This window comes from Lipophrys pholis, assembly GCF_963383615.2.
Source record: "Lipophrys pholis genome assembly, chromosome: 14".
Classification (NCBI taxonomy): Eukaryota; Metazoa; Chordata; class Actinopteri; order Blenniiformes; family Blenniidae; genus Lipophrys; species Lipophrys pholis.
The window spans coordinates 27,820,287-27,841,337 of record NC_137633.1 but is presented as its reverse complement, the minus strand read 5'-3'; the positions used below and the strand labels follow the sequence as shown (position 1 = coordinate 27,841,337).

The window sequence follows — 21,051 nt, the reverse complement described above, 5'->3', positions numbered from 1 at the left end:
AGGAGACGGTATCTCTGCCTGTCATGTATAAGACCTGCATTGGATTCCCTGCAGGGTTGACTCACTTCATTTTGTCTTAGTTTAGAAATTTAATGCAATTGCATTTACATTTGAATGAAAATGAATAAAATCGGTTTGATTTTCCCACGAAAAAAATATATATTAAAAATATATATATCATAAATATATATTTAATATAAAATATAAATTTTATATTTCATTTTATTAGTTTATAGATTTCATAATTTTAAACTTGGAAACTGATTAAATAGGAACAATAAAGATGCAAAATCTCCCCCGTCGGGGACTCGGACCCCGGTCTTCTACTATACTAATAAGGACTGACTGACACCATCACGCCCAATTACAATCATAAAGATTACAGTAAAAAATAAATGTTTCCAGTGATATATGATGTATAGTTTTTGTGTTTTTAATGGGATGGAAGAATAGAAATAAAAATCTAGGATACACGTAATGAAAAGAGCACTCAAAACAACACACTATATGACATTGACAGTAATGAAAAAATTATAATTTAGGCACACGAAAGATAAAAAATAAATTGATTAATAAATACCAAATGAGTAATAGTTATGCTATTAGTATAAGATTAGCTAGGTATAATATTCTACAGTAGTGTCTGAGGGAACCCCCCTCACTGCAGATTACTGACGGATTGTACCATCACCATCATCACCACCATCACCATCATCACCACCATCACCATCATCAACACCATCACCATCATCACCACCATCAGCTGCTCGCGGCCTTCCGCTGCCAAACGTCCCAGACATGGCCAAACTACACGGTGACATAGGGGGACTTGTTCTTTAAAATGACTCACTTTATGATCTGTGTTCTTTTAGGTTTATTCTTTAGAAAACTGTACACTACATTACATCACCAAGCCGTCATTATATGGATTTTGTTTTTCAACATTGTCCATTTCGCTCCAAATCAAAATAAATTGATCGGGACAACCCCTGTTTTTGAATGGTCCGCTCCGTTGCTATGCTCTACTGTGTGGACTCTCGCCGGGGCGATGGAGGAGAAAATGTAGCTGCTCGGCCCGGAACGACAAATAATTTTAAACCATTGAGCTTCGTGTGTGCCGTAAATACAGTCGCAATGGCAGGTTTAAGGAGAGTTAACGGGAAACTGTCTGGGATCAACCCCGCCGTCAGGTAATGTTTACACCGAGCTGTACCGGGAGAGGCTGCAGCTAACCGGCTAACGTTAGCACTAGCGGGAGCGATCGAGGCAGCTTCAGTTAGAGAGATAATGTAAACCATCTGGAGAGTATTTATACTTCTAATAAAGCGGATTGTAGATGTGTTTTAATGTATACTCATATACATCTCCTGTCCCTAGATATGATCATATTTTTCAGGTGACTTTACCTGTAGTCTAATGACGCTTCCAATGATAATAAACCGTGAGATTGAATATTAAACAATATATATATATATACAATATGTAACACAATCTACTATCAAAGCTTCTCTAACACCGTTACAGCAGTGTAAGTCTGTACATCACATCATGAAAACAGTATTTTTTAACAGCAGTGCTGCGACATTACTAATTCTGTCTACATCAGACATTTTCATCAAAACTTTAAATTTAGTATGGGAGTATTTTTACCACTAAAGATGAGTTTGAGGTGAATGTGGCCCCTGGACTAAGATGTGTTTGACTCCCCTGCTGACACGAAGAACCTCCATACTGAAACGTTCCAACTCTGGTATCGAACCAGATTGTGCTAATCCACAGATAACTCCATAGTTCTAGTTTAACCATGTTGTTTTCCAGTTGCTGCCGCCTGCGTCAGGTCCAGACTCTTCTGTGTGAGGGAAGCAGCTCCACTCCGGATGGCATCCTCTGCTCTCTTGGTATGTTGTCATGTTCAGGCCACATAACATTGTATGTCACTGTAGTGACAGCAAAGGGGCAGACAATTTCCGGAAACTTTCCCGAGACTTTCCATGGGGAATTTTGGAACTATTCCAAATTCCCGGAATTTTGCAACCCTACAGTAAACTAATCAGGTTTGTTTCCATTTCAGGAATTGACAGCAGATATAATGAAGGATGCACTGAGCTGGCCAAATATTTGTTCTATGGTTTATACGAGCAACACCAGGTCAATCTGGACGTCCTCGAGGAGTTCCCAGAAGAAATGCTGGATGGTGAGTGTTAATCTCAACATTATTAACTCTGACTTAGTTTTCTTGACTGTAACTCATCATTTGTCTGTTTGCCAGATGTAATCCTGCTGATCAAGGCGGAATGTGTTCACCTGTACTGTAACCCGCTGAACTACGGTTACCTGTTACCCTACGTGTCCCACTGGAGGAACCTGCATCTCTACTGCATGACTGAAGCAGAGGTTCCCTGTCGTTCCTATTTATTACACTTCCTGAATGCTTAGCCTCAGTGTGGCAGTCTGATCAAATGCACCAATATAGCTGCTCATTCTTTATTGTCTCCAGTTTGTGTGCTTCGAATTTCTGCTTCAGTAATGCATTGCTTGTATTCAAAGTTTTTGGAAAATCTGAAACATCACAGAAAAGTAAGTTTGACCTAGAAGGAGTCTTTGGCATCGAACAAGTTTTGCTGTACTTTCGTGATGTGTGACAATAAATCATTCTTCTATTTACTGAAAACCTTTTTCTTCTTGCTACATGTTCAGTATGAAGACGAGGAAGCAGCAGAGGAATTCAAAATCTCCAGTTTTGTGACAATGGTGCAAGATTGTTATCATATTGGAGTCCCAAACAGTGCCCAGGGTAAATATTCAGTTCCTCCTCTGCAGCGAACATGTGTGTTTAAGAAATGGTGCACTGTAGCTTTATTGATTCATACCTACAGCATGTTCTGCTGTGAACTTTAACCGACCCTGTTCTTACTTTTAGGACACATTCAGAGGTTTGATATGTTCATGGTGGAGAAGTGGCCACTCATTCAAGCCTTTGCTCTGGACGGTATTGGGGGAGGAAGCTTTTTTACCTTGAAATACAAGGTACAACATCAATAGAAATATGAACTGAATTGTTGTGGTCTTTTTCTACTTGTCTTATATGTTGTCTGTATTTGGTTTTGCAGCTGATGGACATGAGTGAGAAGCTGTGGCAGGCTTACAACAGACTTGACCCGGTATCACTGGATCAGCTCCTCACAGAGGTAACACTCTTTTGATTGCCTCATCAACTTACAGGCCAGGAGTGAGAGCTGTTATGACCTGTGCTCTGGAGACAGACGGATGCTGAGCTGGAGGTCACAGAGATGCTTTAAATCAGGGGTGTATAACCTCGGTCCTCGAGGGCCCCTGTCCTGCATGTTTTAGCTCCTCCCAGTTGCAGCACACCTGATTGCAATGAGGTGCTTGTTATTGGGCTTTTTCACAACCTTGGTGATGACATCATCATCATCAGATTCAGGTGTGCTGAAGCAGGGAGGAACTAGAACATGCAAGACAGGGGCCCTCGAGGACCAAGTTTGGGCACCCCTGCTTTAAATGGATCAAATCAGAGAGCTGAGGATAAGTAGTTGAAAGAAAAAAGACGAGAGGTCAGATCAGGACAGTTTGGAGAAAGTGTGTTTGAGCAGGAGACGAGGAAGAGCTTAGAAGTTTCTTTTTTTTTTTTTTTAATTTTTCTTTCTTTTTTTTATTTGGAAATGGCAATTGTACACAGTTATACATATAGTATAAATATACAGATACGGTTATTTGACATGAATGTTTATATATATATATATATATATATTGTTCTTATTTATATATATATTTATTTTTTTTATCAATGAGAAACCAAATTTAGTTAATGTGTTCCTGATATTGTGTTTTAGGATTTGGCAAACTTTGAAAAACAGTGGAACGGCTTTTTCTCAAGCATGGACCTGGAGAGTCACTTGTCCATTCTGGAGCTGTCAGAAGCACAAGCAGGAGAGGTATAGATGTCATTTCCACATCGTCCTACCAACACGTAACCATACCTGGACAATAATTTACTGCTTTTCCATCCACAGCCGTTCCGCACTTACTACTCACATGGCCTAATCTCCAGTAACATCACAGAGAAGAGGTATATCTTTTAGTCCTCAACTGTGTTTAACTGTAATATAGTAAAATTGACATGTTTTTATTCCAGCAAAAGTCAGCAGCCCTTTGTGTTGTTTGGGAAACATTCGTCTTCAGAGGATCTGGAGACCTATTCATTCAACTTTCCTTCTGAGAGTCATCAGGTCCGCAGCACAGGGCCGCAAGGCTCCTCAGCCAGACACATGGTGAGAAACAGACGTTCACCACAGGAGAAAAACTCACAACACTTCACTGTGGAATAAAAGAACAAAACTAGAAAAAAAAACAATTGTGATGTGGGGGGGGGGGGGGGGGGGGGGGGTGGCTTTATCTATAAACTACTGACGTGAGTATATGATACCTGCTATCGGCATTCAGGGTCGTGTGAACCGGGTAGATCACAGATACTTCATTCATCCCCAAGAGAAATCTAGTTTCCTCCATTATCCACAGATTCAAGATGAAAAATCAGTTAAAAGCCATGCTAAAAGTAGTAAAAAAAAAAAAAAAAAAAACAGAGTGGAGAGAAGCAGTAGTTGAAGATGCATTTAGTGTAAAAAGCAGTCATCGTTGGGTTGTGGTCGTATTCCCGTTCTTAATGTTTATAGCGTATTGCTCCCTGCTGCACGGTAGCGTGCGGTGGTGTTTCAGTCAGGGCCAGCAGTAACAACCCCCCCCAATGCAATACAGCCAATACAACATTATGTCCTACAGTAAAAAAACTATTTGAATCCAATGTAAGGTCACTATTATTCATCAGTACTTTATCAATACCAACATGACAGCTGATCAACAACCTCAACACATCAAGACACACCACTGTCATGCATGCGCACTCGTCTATCTGTGTGAATGACGATAGCGGAGAAAGAGGTTATGCGGAGATGAATGAACAGAGCGATATCACGTTGGTCCAACCAAAACCTGACATAATTTAATGGTGGCAGCCGCCACAATTGTATGGGAAACACCACTTTACAATCAAAAACAGAACCAAATGCCCACAGCAGCGCCAATCTAATCCAGACAAAGAAAAAGAAAGAAAACAAACTAGCACTCACCATCACTGGTAGATGGAATCCATCCTGCCATCCTTTTTGATGAACGGCTCCATGAGGCTGCTAAAACCACTGCTACTCCATGTTCTGGAGCTGTACTGAAGAGTCACCATGACCAGCAGAACAGCTTCTGGAGCGGTACTGAAGAGTCAACATGGCCAGCAGAACAGCTTGTTGAGCTGTAGTGAAGAGTCACCATGACCAGCAGAACAGCTTGTTGAGCTCCAGCTCGCTGCCTCCCAGTCGTAGTGTCGGTAGTTTCCCGCTGTAAAATGCTGCACAAAGCCTTTAGTCGTCCTCTACTCTCAATTTACATTTCTTCTGCAAACGAGCTCCTTGAAAAAGGTCCAGAAGCAGGTCCGCCATCGTATCATCCGATCTTGCTGTTAAATTCGCCGCCATCACCTCCAGAACATCAGATAATAACAGTGCGTCATCACCACCTGCTCATGGGCCAATCAGTGAAGCTCATTTCAATGACGACACCAAGACCAGCACAAGAAACTCTGCTTGCCCTGGGGCGTTCCGCCAATAACACATCACAATTTGATTGGCTGATGTTCCTGTCACTCAACATTTTAACCCAATAGCAGCGTCCACCTTCCATCAGAGGTGAGCGATGGAATTACTGCTGGCCTCAGCAGAGGAACGGAGCTGTGATGCTTTTTTAGGACGTAGGAAATTTGAGCTTTACAAAATATAACCAGTGGTTTTCTGGATAAAGTTGCATACTGAACAAGCAGCCTAATTGATTCGAGACACAGATTTCAGAATCACTTTTTAATTGAAAAAACCCAGAAAAATCCTTTTTGACAGTGCTAGCAGTGCTAGCAGTGCTAGCAGTGCTGCCCCTGACTAAACACCACTGCTGCCGCATGTGTGTGCGACTTCATTACCCCCCAGTAGTGTTCCAGCAACCTAACTACATCATTTCACTGTTTCTGCGGTTTCCGTGGAAACTGACATCGTTTTGAAAACGTTGCTATGTTAACTCGAAACGTTTCTGAAACGAAAATGCAAAAACTTTGCGTTTTGACTTGAAACGTGTAAATGGCATCTGAATCCAGCTCCAAATGATTGATAAGAACACTAAATCCAAAAAAGTAAATGTGGCAATAGAGCATGCCACCGCTGGGTTCCCCCACAGAGGCACGGAGTCAGGAGTTCCAAACCCATTACTTTTATTTAAATAAATGAAAAACCACAAACCCAAAACTCTCACATACAGACTCTGCAGTCCTGCATGTGTCTCTTCCGCCTGTCACACGTGTCTCTGGGCGGCTTCTTTATGGGCAGAGAGGTGAGGCGGCACACTTGATTCGCATCAGGGCTTCATCACCTCTCTGCCTCACTATACTAACACATCCGCACGTATTCCAGTCAGTCACAATATGTCAGATTGCGCTCTAGTATCTCGTTATACTTGTATTATATTTGCACAATATGCAGTGACTTGGGGATAATAGCATCTTCAGGTGCATTATTCACGATGTACAAACTGTATGTAACCAGGAAACATCTTAGAAGTTCAGCAGTATATACACACACACACACACACACACACACACACACACACACACACACACACACACACACACACACACACACACACACACACACACACACACACACACACACACACACACACACACACACACACAAAATCAAGTCCACAGAGCTAGAAAATGAAATGTAGAGACGGATGCAAGCCTGAAACAGTTGAATAAACTCAATAAAAAGTGGTTAAACATAATAAGCAAGATAAAATGATGATTAATGACATAATATAACTTGCAATTGTCTCTGCAATGTGTAAATCATGACAAAAACAGGGTGCAGCACCATCTGCTGAAGACATTTGGTACAACCAGCATCAGTGACGTCAGTAACATCCACATCAACATCCTGTCATATTTACAGATCGGACTTGAAACAGTTTTTAAATTCCCTCCTCAGATTCTGCAGTGTGTGACTCCAAAAGGACCTCTGGCCTGCTCACGAACCTATTTCTTCGGGACCACACACACTCCTTACCTGGGTGAGATTTACTTTATGATCGTGTTGAAGAATACTCCCGGTCCTGAAGAGTTTTAATGAGGTGATGTGTGAGGCTGGAGAGGTTCTCTGGTGGTTCAGGCTTCTCCTCCATCATAACCCCACAGTTAGTGTCTGCTGGGTGAAACATCACGCCATTTTATTTACATGCACTGCTTTTCTCCCTCAGGAAATCAGAGCGCAGAGCAAAGTAAATCAGAAATCTTGTGAGTATTTCTTTCATTTATGTTTTTCTTTTGGGTTCATGGCTTTTCGTGACATGTGAAGGTAAATATGTTGTTTCTTTCATTGTGTTTATCAGACTTTTGTCCCAGATCTATTCCGCTGCTATTCAAGGAGTCCTATCAGGAATCAAATGTTACTCGTCCACCACCAGCGCCTTCAAGGTGAGGAAGAAAAGAGACCAAATGAACGTTGTTTTTTCCAGCTTCCACTGTGTCCTGTGCAGTTTCTCACTGAGGTTTTTTCAGACGAAGGATGTGGCAGAGAACACCTTTCTGCGGGCTCTGGAGTCGATGAATTTAAATCAGTACTGCAGGGCTCTCAGGTACGGATAGTTTTACTATGATATTACCTCCTATATGAGGTCGTTATTGATGTTTAAAAGTCTTTTGTTTGCTTCCGTGTTTGTTTTCTACAGATCCAAATGTGAATTCAGCATTCAGGCAATCAATAATCAAAGGATGTAGGTTTTATTGCTCATTGGCTTTTTTTATGCATCTTGGTATATTGTTGGGTTTTTGTGAAGGATGCAAACTGAACGGATTCTTTCTGAATGTTTTTTTTATTTTCAGGGTGATTCCTTTGACTGACGAAAGCAGCCGTTACATCATAAAAACGGTAAGTCAGAGAATCACGACTGAAACTACAGACATTGTTCGCGGTCCTCTTTGTGTACTTATTGTTTCTCCTCTCAGGCGTCTCTGATTGTCCGAGACATCCCGAACCTGCAGCAGGACGGCGGGGACCTGGGCTCTGTGGTCTTTTCTGAATCCTTTCTGGAGTCCAGCATCAACATTCTGCAGAGAGGTGAAGTATTGATTTGACACAGACTGATGGGAATGGATTTCTGGATATTAGATTTATACAATGAGTACAAATCTGCAAGTCGCTGTTCACAGAACACTCAGAAAGTAATTCTAGTGTAAAAATAGCTTGTTTCCTGTGCTGAGGATTTGGTTTCTGTGTTAGTCATTCTTGGGCTTGGCACTTGATGAGCCTGGTTCCTTCCCTCTAGATGGCACTGTGTCCTCGGACAGCTGCTACACCATCCTGACGACCACTGTGCCTCGATACGCCTGCTGGCTGGTGCGAGTGATGCTCAAACATTCATTTCTGCTTGATTACAAAACCAATAACATTTAATTGCATGTGCCCAGAAAATAAACAACGTTGTATTTTTTGTTGTTTGTCAGATGGAATCTGATGTGAAGCAGTCCGAGCAGGCGCAGCAGCTCTCCAAGGTCAGTCCCAACCTGCTCCCTCCTTCAGATACTAGACACTCCATGCATGTTCCTGTAACGTGTGTGTGTGTGTGTGTGTGTGTGTGTGTGTGTGTGTGTGTGTGTGTGTGTGTGTGTGTGTGTGTGTGTGTGTGTGTGTGTGTGTGTGTGTGTGTGTGTGTGTGTGTGTGTGTGTGTGTGTGTGTGTGTGTGTGTGTGTGTGTGTGTGTGTGTGTGTGTGTGTGTGTGTGTGTGTGTGTGTGTGTGTGTGTGTGTGTGTGTGTGTGTGTGTGTGTGTGTGTGTGTGTGTGTGTGTGTGTGTGTGTGTGTGTGTGTGTGTGTGTGTGTGTGTGTGTGTGTGTGTGTGTGTGTGTGTGTGTGTGTGTGTGTGTGTGTGTGTGTGTGTGTGTGTGTGTGTGTGTGTGTGTGTGTGTGTGTGTGTGTGTGTGTGTGTGTGTGTGTGTGTGTGTGTGTGTGTGTGCCAGAACGAGGACGACACTTGTCTGGGGACGATTCTGACCTCAGCCGACGCTGCGTACATGTTCTCCGGCAGCCAACTCTCCACACCTGAAGAAGGTGAAGCTCACAAACATCTTGCAAAAACTGAAAGAAAATGTGCACTGGGCAGTTTTAAATATTGTACATGTGTATATTTTAAAATGCATTTCCATTTTAGGAAAGATCATCTTCTTCTCCGAGGGACTCTTGTTCATCCATTCTCAGTATGGCAGCATCACTCTGTCCAAACATCACATCAACAACATCAAATTCTACCATCTGGTGTGTATAACTGTGATTATTGTGTATTTTCTTCTGTGACGTGCTTTATTCTACATATGTTTACCCACCGTTCATTTAAATGGCAGTTTTTGAAAACTGTACACACTTATGTTACGTCTTGTTGTATAACTTGGGTTTTTTGTCTCGTCACCAGGACTCCGGCACTGTCGCTTCTCTCTTTGTGGAGTACGGAGCCAATCTGCTTCCTCATCTTCCCTTCCCTCTCCACAGCTCGGATCAGTGTCTGGTCTTTGCTCTTCAGCCGAGGTCGAAGAGCCACCAAGCTTTCTATTCCAAGGTCAGTTCATCTGACAGCTGTTCATATGCAGAGCAGATTGTCATAAGTCAACACAACAGTTGTTGACATTATGAGAATGAGTCCAATCCAACCATTCACAGGTATTGCATAATAAACTATATATGGTCCGTCAGACTGTCAGTGGTATTCCTTGACCGGTAAGCTTTGAACTGACTTGTAAAGCAGAAACTGATTTGTTATGTACTCATAACATCCCGTGGGCTCACACCTGCAGGAAGGTTCTTAAATGGTGCCATGTGATCTGGGTGACGGTGCTCAGACTGTCACCCCCGCGACCCGGAAACGGATAAGCGGAAGAAAATGAATGAATGAATCATAAATGTAACTTGTAGATATTCATTAATGAGTAAAAATCGACACAAACTACAGAAATCAAGTTGGTTTAAAGTTTTAATCTGCTTCTGAATCAACATTCATCCAGCTGTTTTTCTTCTTTTAGGTTTTGTCAGTGTGGAAAAGTTCAGAATCAGGACTTAATCTGCAACTGTTGGACCAGGACCAGCTGACCTGGACCCAGAAGAACATGTAAGGTTGATTCAGGGTCAATTATAGCTGCACTATCTTTTAGAAAACAATCTCACTGAGTTTTGTTTTCTTCCAGGCACACAAGACTGCAGAAGCTTCACAACAGTCAGGAACCTCCAGTGGCCAAGCGCAGAGGGAGTCTCAAAACTTCATATTCCCAGCTGCCCGAGCAAGACATGTTAGTACACATAAACCAGTGGAGCGCTTCAAACAAGCAATAAAACCTGATACTACTGCTAGATGTTGTTTGATCATGAAATTGTATTCCCAAAATAGCATTTAAGCCTGTGTGCCTTGATTTACTGTTTTCATCAGTGCTGCATTGTCTTTTCACTCGGGAGAAACGGTTAAGCTAATGCAGCTTCATTATTCAGGCCAAAATAAGCAATGCATGCGTGTTTTCCCTCCTATCAGTGCAGATAAACAAAGACGATTACATGCAGGGACAACAACACTTTGGTATTCCCAGATCTGTGACAAACCTCTCACCTGCTGGATTTACATCCTCAGCCGGTTAAAGTAGTCGTGCACTCTCAGTCATGTTTCATTGACGACTGTCTTTTCCTTCAGGAATAAACACTGATTGTCTGCCTTCAAATACATTTCTAATGTTGCTCATCTACAATAAATGGCTCTTAAAAACTTCCTGTGTTAGTGGGTGATAAACCTGAATTGTGACCCACCCTTCAGTTGTGACCTCATGTCTCTTTATTGATTTCTGTTCTTGGGCTTTCTTCAGGTTTCTCCAGCATTTTGCCTTGAGCAGCATCGGTCAGGAGCCGATTCTTTATGACCACTTGGGGGTGCTGTTCCCCTCTGCAGAGCTCAAAAAAGACTTCTCTGCCAATGGAGACAAGGTGAGGATTTCACTGTTTTCTGCTCTGCTGTCGTCCCGTCACAATAACTCCAGTGTGATGCGTATTTGCTGTGGTCTTTATATTTATGAAAAGGTTGTCATCACCATCATCACTGGACTGCCAGGAAGTCATAAGGACAAACTTCACAGATTTCTGTTGCACCTGAACAAGGACCGTGGAAGGTAAAGCACTGCAGTGTGATAATATTGAAATCAATGTGAAAAAACAGCAGAAATAAAGCTCATTTGAATCATTACACTTATAGGTGGGTGGTATACGAGCCAGGTCCACACGGATTCTCAGCCTCTCACCTCCAGCAGTATTTGTCGAGCTTTCTGGAGAGTCAGAGAGGCGTAAGAGGAAAACAGCGGCTGCTGGTGCTCTCGCCTGGGTAAGAAACCCTGCTGACAAGCTGAGGCTCTGGGCGCTGAGATCTCCTGGAGCCAAACAAAGCAACATAGAAGCATTTCTCCACAGATCATGATATTTCTCATTAAGTGACTTTGTCATTTTTATCTCAGTTAATTGTTTTTAGATTTCCTCAGACTACACACAGATGTAGGTTGGGGTATTCTGACTCATTTTGATAGGATAGTAGTGATTAGACCAGACAATTCCAGAGGAAATTTTGTATGCCTGCCTCTTCTTGCTGATTTCCTTTGAACTCCTTCATGAGGTGCCTCTCCCATCCACTTTGTATGGGATTTATTCGGAAACGGTTAGCTGTTAACATTCCAAAATCATGCAATTTGAGTTAATAGTTCTTGCGAAAAGTTGGTAAAATGCATAAGTACAAACCAATAAATAAATACACGCAGCCGAAAACATAACCTTCTTGGCCCAGCTTTTGTTGGCGAAGGTAATAGTAATAATAATAATAATAGAATTAAACTCCCGCCTAGGATAGTAGTCTTTGCGCCTTGCCACTAGGGCAGGCATAAGAATAACAGTTGACATGTCGGAGTGTTCCTACCTGCAGGTACACAGATGCTCTGGATGTGGTCCAGGCAGTGCTCTTCCATCCTGACCCAGTCCTCCAGGCGTGTTTCACTATCGGTGCCGTCACTGCCTGTGTGAACCCGCTGTCCTCCTGCATGGAGCATCGGTAAGATTTACAAAGCATCTTCAAACTGTTTACTTAAAGGTGATTAATTGATTCTATTGCAGCCGCCTTTCAGGAACAGATAGTAGCAGATAAATGAAATATAATGCGTTAATTCACTGACATAAAATACCCCTTATCATTGTGCGGAGTCCCGTTGGAAGAGCTGCTGGTCGTCTTCCAGTCACAAGCTTGTGGGTTCAGTCCATATGTCAGAGCGTCCTTGAGTAAGAAGACACTGAACCCTGAATTACTCCCGCTGGAGGTTGAGCGCCATGCTTGGCAGCCGCCGCCATCGATGCGTCTGTTTGTGAAGGGATGAATGTGGCTAACAGTGTCAACACACTGCAGAAGAAGTGAAAGAATCCACCATACCTGAAGTGCCTTGTAGTCCGTTGTAACATGGCTGAAAAGTAGCTTGGTTGTGCACTCGATCGGGTTTCACATCAGTTCAAACTGCGTTCACTGACCCAGTTTCAGCACAGAAAAACAAGTCATCAATCTGTGGAACTCACTATTCAGCGACCTGTCTGTGCTTCAATCTGTGCCTGGCACAAGAAGCACCACATAACCATCATTAACAAATGAACCTTGCTGAAAAAAGGTGAGCAGCCACTGTTTTTTTTCATTTACTTTGGGCCTTTTTGTACCACATTAAAGAGGTAAATCAGACCTGTGAGGGTTTCTCTCAGCATGCGGACGGAGCAGGCGAGTACAGACACAGCCGGATGTTGATGAATTGTTGTAGCACTGAAGGTTTTCAGGACAAGGTTACATGACACTTTAAGCTATTAAAACTCAAGGCGGTGTCCCTTTTACAGAGAGGATCAGCCCTACATTTAATCTCACTCTTCTTTTGTTACAGGCTTTAGATGTAGCTTACTGAGCTTCTCACTGTCGTAGATTGACTGTTCTGCTCCAAACAATATGACATACCACTCCGCTTAATAGGCATCCATTGCACAGCCAAGCTGCACTGGTCACTGATGCTTGCATGCAGATAATTTGATTCTTCACAGAACATTTATACATGTTACATAAAACACTAATAAGGTCTTTAGGCTGAAGCTAAGCTTCACTAATAAATCTGGATCTTCTGCTATAAAAGTGATGCTGACCACTCAGATAAACTCAGACGAGCCTTACATGGTCCAGCAGTGGAAAATGTTTTATTAAAGGTTCACTTTCCCATAAGAAGCATCTTCAACGACCTAACCCCCCACCGTCTGCTGCCGTAGATTGTGTGGAGATCCATGAACCCCGACTATGGTGCTAATTGGGAGTGGTTAGCCCAGCTTAGGTCTGACCTGCCCGTCACCCCCTCCAGCAGAGCCCTTTAATCCTCCAGACCCACATGTGTGACCAACACTCCCTCTTCAATGAAGCTCATCAGTCAGTCATGATCTATTCTGTGTGATGGATGGAGACGGTTCATTATACCAGGACAGGAAAGCTAAATGCCTTTCAAATCGCTGCTGCCCGGCCTGCAGGGGAGCCCACTGCTGCTCGGAGCGACACTCGCCTCAAATTGCTTATCCACAAAGTGCTGTGTAACACTGATCGATGTGAAAAGTCGAGATGAATTTCTCTCATAAATTCCATTAGAAAAAGCTTTTACATTCATCAGCTGTGAGGCGCAGTTGAGATGTCATGATTTGGGGGGAAAAAAGAATCCTTATTATGGCTAATCGGCGTGCAGCCGGGGGCCACAACGTGGAATCAGCCTGTTCAGTGCTGCACTGGCACGCTCCCATCGTGTATAAATAGAGGGTTATTTTTAGTGATTATGATGGTGGGACAGTACAACATTTCAAAATGGGACTTTAAATGTATCAAGCCAGATTGTATTTATGTTTGTGTATGTTTTTCTGGCTTCTTTTTCTTACCCTGTGCTTAAGTGTATTTTTTTCTTTCCTCTGTCACTTCAGGTTTACCTTCCCTAAGCTGTTGGAGCAGTGCAGCCAAGGTAAGTCATGCCTGTTGGACTGTTGTATTAACCACCTTCCCAACCGCAAAATACATCCAAGATACACTCTGTTATCGAGTCCTGATGAAACAATATCTAACTCAATGGTCGGGGCTTCAAATGTGGTGTGTTTCCTCTGGTACTCCAGATTCTTTCCACAATGCAGAAATCAGAACAACATTCAGGTGTTGTTAAATGGTGATGTTAGAATAACAATATGAGTGATTATGAGTGTGTTTCTCTGTTGTGTGAACGGTCCACTTCTGCCTTCATCCATGGATGGATGGGTCTTGCCAAAAGGGGGAACGGTCACTCACTGCACATTTATTGAACCAATTTGCAGTCATAAAATCAAAATAAATCTAGACAAGACATCTTCACATTGCATGTTTTTGATTATAATATGAAAATGATTAAATTCATAAGACGGTTAAATGAAATCCTTAATAAGACCTCCATTAATATGTAATTCATGTCTTTGATTTTAGTAATTAAAATTATGCACAGCTTCAAATTCAAGTTTTGCATCTTTTTCTATTCATAATAGTCAGTTAGTAGCTGCAGTGGTTTAGGTTGAGTCCAGTGGGTAATAAATTAATTAGTCCTTCAGCGGCTCCTTTCATTGACTCAATACTCCACCTCATGGTACAAACGTGTACTGCCAGACTCGTCTCTTCAATTATTTTCACTAGTATTGAGTCATATTGAACATAGATATTACATATTGTGAATTAAAGTAACCCGGAATTGAAATGTTATTTCCTTTTTGATCTGTGAATCATCAGGCTCAGGTTAATATTGATGGTGGAATCTATTCCCAGTTTATTATATGACGGGTCATTCACTTTAACAGTTTGTAGGACTACTTCAACCTGTTTTCAATTGTATTTAAAATCACTCATCACTTTTAACTATGTCTATGTTTAAAGAACACCATTTTTAAGTCTTTGCAAAACACAAAACAGATAAAATTGTGAAGACAGCGTAGATATTCTTGGGAATGATCCAGGTAGATGGCAGGTTGGTTCAGAAATGTGGAGGAGGGGGATGGAGGACAGGCAGCGCCACCATAGTCTAATCTGTCTGTTACTTACACTTCATGTCCTTACAGTTGGTAGAAAAGATCAAATGTTCCACTCCCAGGTAGACAACAGGAGCATTAAGAGCAGTAAATCAACCCAGTGAGGAAATGTAGAGCGACTCAGAAGGTTTTGTATTGTGGAGAGAGCCGCCCGTTTCAACCTGAAATTCACATTCTGTGTCTGGCTGCTTGCATGTCAGGTATTGTGAGTACAGTGGTGTTCACCGGGCTGACAGCAGAGGAGAAGCACCCTCTCATGCAGCATGTTCAGCAGTTGGTACGCTCTGCCAACCCCACGGCTGCTTTCATACTGGCAGAGAAAGGAGCTGTCACCAGGTGGGTGCCTGCTGAATTATGATCAACACTGCCAACGCTCATTTACCTGCTGCTTTTTCTATCAAATACTGATATCAAACAAAATGCCAATAATTAACAAAGTTATTAATTAATTGCATTACTTCTTTACAATTACATAGATGAAGAATTGTCCCGGTTGTTTATAAAACTCTATTATGAATGGTGAATATTTGCACTATTGAAGGTTTCATTCAGTGGGAATGCAGGTCAGGGGTGTCAAACAACTGGCCTGTGGGCCAGAACTGGCCCGCAACCGGCTCCAATCTGGCCAAACCACCAAGCAAATTCTATGAATTTCAAATAAATATTGAGATATATATGTATTTTTTAACAAATTTCTTAAGAGTAGCGACATGACACAACACTGAGGCCTGAGCTGAGATCTCGTGATGTTTCCATGAAAGCTCCCTGGTTGCTATCAAACAGCCTCAAGCCACGCTGTCAGGGGGAGTCTGTAAAAACTCCCAGAATGCAACAGCTCTAGGACAAGTTTTCTGGACAGTTCACTGGATTTTAAATCAGAAGTTTTATTAAAATTGGCTTCATGTTGAGATTGTAGTTGTTTTCTGTTGTAATTGTTGGATTTTGTGAAACTAAAGATATTTTAACAAAGAAACACTTGAAAGTTTAAATGTAAACGTAATTTTGACACTGTTTTACCCACTCAGGGTGATATTGGGCTGAATGTGGAACCTGAACTCCAATGAGTTTGACACCCCTGACTCAGGTATTCATCCTTTTCCCTTCATTTTTCCCTCCACAGGAATGAAGACGTAGCTCTGATATTGTCTGAGACCGGCTTCAGTGAGCCCCAGATGCTGCGGGCACGCTATGTCCTCTACCCTGGATGGTAAGACCTCCACCATTCAACCTTTGGCTGCAGAGCGACAGCTCAATTTCTGCCTCAGCTTCCTCCGCTCCGGCCAGCCGGCGGTTTAATTGCCACTCCGATGCAGTGGTGGGGGTATCGGCTGCTGATTGCTGTAAAGCCCCTCGGGGCATCTCGTGTTCCATCACCAGTTGCCTCCTGGCAGCAGAGTAACGAGCTCTGGGCCATGCAGTTGCCATGAACACAGAGGGGGTCTCTTTCCTTCTGGACCAGGTCCATTCTGCCCTCATGCCTCAATGGTCAACCTAATATGAACTCCTTGTTAATCCCCCCTCAGATCATCAGGCTGTCTGGACACTCTGTATTTGTTTGTATGCTCTGTATGCAGACATGAGAGTGTTTCACAAACTTCCTACACGTTTCTTAACTGTTAGAACACATTTCCACCTTCGGATGAGAGTGCGTACGTTTACAGATTGATCATCCACTCACACTTTCACCAGCAAGCCACACACACTGGCCTATTTCCTCTGAGCAGCTGGTAGAGTAAACAACAATCCTGCCAAAGACAAAATGTAACTCAAACATTTGGCTTGCTCGGGACTTAACTTTCTCGCACATTTGTCTAATGTGCACATGTCGTGTGTTCCAGGTGCAAAGGGCGTTTCTGCTCCGGTTCGGGGGCTCTGGTCGTCACCCAGCAGCGCGTGGCGTTCTGCCGGCCCCTGGAGAGGCCTCTGTTTGTCACCCGCTGTAAAGGTGAGAGCCCCGCCCCCTCCGCCTCTTTTCTGACTCTTACATGTGACAGAAGCTCCAGATATGAGCTGGCAGGATTTGGGGATGATTACATAACCCGCCTTTCCCTCCAAATATGGAGACAGCTGAGCTCTCAAAGTAATTATCAGCTTTCCTGTCAAATAATCGGTATTCCCCAACCACTCACTTGCTGTATCCTGCCACCGATGTCGTTTGTTGGGAAATTGTTAATTTGCATTATAATTGTCACACCCTGTGATTAGTTTGACAGCGCTTGTTTCTAACAGACTCCTCATTGTTTTAGCCATCAAGTCATCCCTGCGTCTGAGCCCATTCCGTGGAAACCTGTACAACATCTGGGGAAAAGTCCGATTCTCAGGTAGTCTTCACCTTTAGGTTTTAAATTATTTTGTCTAATGCATCACTTTTCACATGTACCAACATTTAACTATTTCAGATCAGCTTTTGATTGAATTCCAAAGAACCTACTTGTGAAAATCATCACTTAACAATTGTGACTTCTTTCCTTGGAAAATGTTTGATCTGCTTTTGCATTTCCCAGTTTTGGGAATAATTAGAGAAAAGGTTTCTCTGGAGGCAGGGGGGCGCTCGTGACGGTAGGAACTTTACCTGGCTGTCGGTCTGATGTCTGGTGTGTAGAAATCAGCTCATAGTTCACCAGTTTACTTTCCTCTGCATAGTTTTCACACTTTCTTTTTTAAAATTTGAAGCTTTGTGTAGCGCTGGTGCATGAGGAATGAGTGCAGATGTCAGCGAGGATGTGAGCTGCTGTTTAGTGAGTGTGCAGCTGTTCGTAGAGGTGGGAGTTGTGGAGCCTGTGTGATCCCAAGAGAACACATTTCGTCTGTAGAGTCTCATTTACATCACTTTGTTTTATTTAGCTTTTCTTATGTAGCTTTTGTACATTTCTGCATATTTCCTTTGAATCAGGACTTGATTGATCCTGTTTTGTTCCACACGTGAGTTTTGTGAGCCATGTTGGTATGTGAGGGGCCGAGCGGATGTTCAAACATTAACACCCCACCAACAGCATGCCGCCACACATGAAGCCGCTGCAGCAGGTGTTGCGGTCGGTGTGAACGTTAGGTGACACTTTCATCTGATTGCTTCATCTCTGAACCATCCAGACTCCGACCAACTGATGGAGGTGAGCTACAACGCAGTAAGTGGCACTCTGAGCATGGTCCCAGACCAGAGCTCCGACCCTCGGACCCCCGGCCCCACAGAGACCGACACTTCCTGCTTCCTGACCTTTGATGGCGTCGGCCTGAACGAAGACGGGCTGAAGGATTGGCTGAGGCTGTGTGGCAAACAGGTCCGCAGCTCCTCCGTGACTCATGTAGCGTCTGCTGTCAAGCAGCAGGTTCAAAGAAATAACTGTTATTGTCTCTCTCTGATGTTTTCCAGCGGCAGATGACGAAAGCAAAGAAGACTAAAAATACTCTTTCACCACAAGAACTCAAGACCATACATGTGAGTTTAAAATGTTGAGCCAATATCCTCAAACCTGTGAGAACCTTTGCTCCACTGCATCAAACACTGGTCGATCTTTTTCTACTGCAGTGGTTACCACTCGACTCACAGTGAGACGGTCCCTGGTTTGAGTTCAGATCGGTTTCTCCGGTTTCCTCCCACAGTCCAGAAACATGTTAATATTCATATCCATGTCAGTTATATTGTACAGGATATTCCAAACAGTCAGAGGTGTCTGCAGAAACGTGTGGAGTTCATTTTAAATGAGCTTTTTGGGTTGGGGTGTTTATGTCTCATATAAATAAAGTAAACCGTAAAGTGCTGCCGCAAACATGTAGTCAAATTAAAACCGCTCCGATAATCTCAAGCAAAAGTCAGCAGGCTTTTTGTAAAGACAGCATTTTTAGAAAAGCAGATTGTAGTGTAAGGATATCTAATATAATAGTGTGTATTGTGTATGCGTGTGTATATTTCTGGAGCTGCTGCAAAATCAGTGACTCAGGAAATAAATGAGCAAGAGAAATCACTGTTTGATTTCCTGACTATATTTTCATACGTGCCTAAACATAATTCACAGTGATGTCTGCATGCGACTCCATTCGTCAGGACAGAATTGCATCAAGGGAAAAATTAGATACTCCAAACTCTGATAAAAAATTTTTAAAAAAAAGTTAAGTTATTTATGTTGTTCATATTCAAAATGTTGTTTTTAAATGCAATTGGAGTAAACACAACTATTTTAATATGTCCAGAGAGCATAAATTAAGAGAATTCAAGACAAATTAATTGTAATTATCAAACAATCAATTTCTCATTTTGATGTAGTTTTAGTTTTAGCATTTAGCAGGAGAGGCATGATGCTGCACAGTGGTTAAAAGTTACATTCATTACTAATCTGCATGTTCTCCCTGTGTGAATGCAGCTTTTTGTCTCTGGCTTCCCGAGTTAGGAACTTAGTGCTGTAGGACCTTTGATCAATAACCTCGACTGGATCTGATCTGATGTATCTGTGTCCAGATGAACAGACACTTGGACCCGTTGCCACCTGGCTACTTCTACAACGGTTATCAATTCATGGACATCTTTGGAAAGAAAAGAAGCCTCCATCCCAGTATCCTTTTGTCTTCAAACCAGGAATAGACCTCATCTTTCTCTCAGGTCCTGTTTAAACCACCTCTTCAAGTGAAACTCCCAAACTTTCTTTTTGTTTGGTTGTTGTCTGTCTACATGATAATGCTGCTCTGAGCCACTGAAAACACAACTTTTGGAAAACATTCTGACTCCATCTCTGTGGAAACGGGAAAAGGCTGCTCCTGGTCCTGGTCTCCACGGCCAAAATAACTAGTAGTTGTGCACGTGCTCAGTAGAGAACAAAGTTTCCTCTGTGGTGTCATGACTGATGTGAAACTTTCCTGAAACAAAAACACAAAACCAATGCCTTTTCACTTGAAACTTCGTGGCGTTAATGCGGCCTCAGGTTGTATGAAATTCTTCAGTTTTATTTTAACGGCAGACGCACGAAAATAAATAAATCAAAAAGTAAAGCACGTTTGCATGCAGCGAGTGTGAGTGAATGTAGTGAGGAGAAACAAGCTGATGCGAGCAGCCGGAATCATGTTGGTGTTTTCCTTCCATCGCGCTTTCTGCAGACATGGAGCTGTTCATTGAAGACTACATCAGTGACGCCAACAAGGAGATCGAGCGTTTCAACTCTCAGCTGGAGCTGCAGGCCCAGCCTGACCTGTTTGATCCATGATAACATGATTTGTGTACGTTCACTATCTCTGTCGTCTTTCACTCATGGAGGGGGGGGGGGGGGGACTATGGGGGGGGGCACACACACGCACGCACTGAATTCTCAATGAATGAGCAATGTGTGTTCACATCTTTAGAAAACTGCTGCCGCTGCTCGAGGTCCGCTCCATCCCTCCTTGTTCTGTTGCTTTCCAATTTCCAGGCATGTAAAGGCGGCGTGCAGGGGAGCGTTTGAACTGTGTCGTCACCTCTCAAAACCCACTTCTGTCGCTGTGGCGGTCTGCCTCACTGCCCGACACACCACTAAACACACCGTTAACACTCTGACCAGTTCGGTTTCATCATTATCAAATCAAAGTGGCTCGTCGATGCGGTCACTCGTGGCCGGTGAAATCAAAACACTTTTGTCCTGAGATGAAATGAATCTGAGAAACAATGCAGCGCGTGCCTCCCATCTTTAAGCCTGCGAGCTGTGAGAGCTTCACAGTTGAGGGGAATTTCCAAGCCCACTCTTCTCCAGCGTGTGTGTTTCTGTTTATCACAGTTGGCAAATTAATGCCTCTATTTCTGGGCAGGCGTAGAGAGCCGT

The 21,051-nt window shown here is 42.9% G+C and overlaps 1 protein-coding gene across 1 annotated transcript; it reads left to right on the top strand.

The window, feature by feature from the left end:
* Positions 1–1,025: 1,025 nt before the first annotated feature.
* dnaaf9 (dynein axonemal assembly factor 9) lies at positions 1,026–20,496 on the top strand. The gene is made up of 37 exons (XM_080480084.1): positions 1,026–1,190; positions 1,819–1,898; positions 2,072–2,194; positions 2,270–2,394; positions 2,698–2,794; positions 2,921–3,027; positions 3,111–3,188; positions 3,855–3,956; positions 4,035–4,090; positions 4,157–4,292; positions 7,101–7,182; positions 7,369–7,405; positions 7,501–7,585; positions 7,670–7,746; positions 7,840–7,884; positions 7,994–8,039; positions 8,117–8,228; positions 8,437–8,507; positions 8,615–8,662; positions 9,127–9,217; positions 9,318–9,421; positions 9,576–9,719; positions 10,180–10,265; positions 10,342–10,443; positions 11,005–11,122; positions 11,216–11,304; positions 11,388–11,513; positions 12,102–12,227; positions 14,153–14,190; positions 15,472–15,607; positions 16,392–16,478; positions 17,110–17,216; positions 17,518–17,592; positions 18,362–18,549; positions 18,642–18,707; positions 19,725–19,818; positions 20,357–20,496. Exons 1-37 carry the CDS (start codon positions 1,135–1,137, stop codon positions 20,461–20,463), a joined length of 3,447 nt encoding a protein of 1,148 aa, XP_080336210.1. The 5' UTR covers positions 1,026–1,134; the 3' UTR covers positions 20,464–20,496.
* Positions 20,497–21,051: the final 555 nt, after the last annotated feature.

Bases quoted from the DNA above. Each gene is read 5' to 3' on its own strand.
- dnaaf9 (XM_080480084.1), top strand. From the start codon at position 1,135: ATGGCAGGTTTAAGGAGAGTTAACGGGAAACTGTCTGGGATCAACCCC. The intron at 1,191-1,818 runs GTAATGTTTACA...GTTGTTTTCCAG, and splicing joins GGGATCAACCCCGCCGTCAG to TTGCTGCCGCCTGCGTCAGG. The intron at 9,218-9,317 runs GTGAAGCTCACA...TTTCCATTTTAG, and splicing joins ACTCTCCACACCTGAAGAAG to GAAAGATCATCTTCTTCTCC.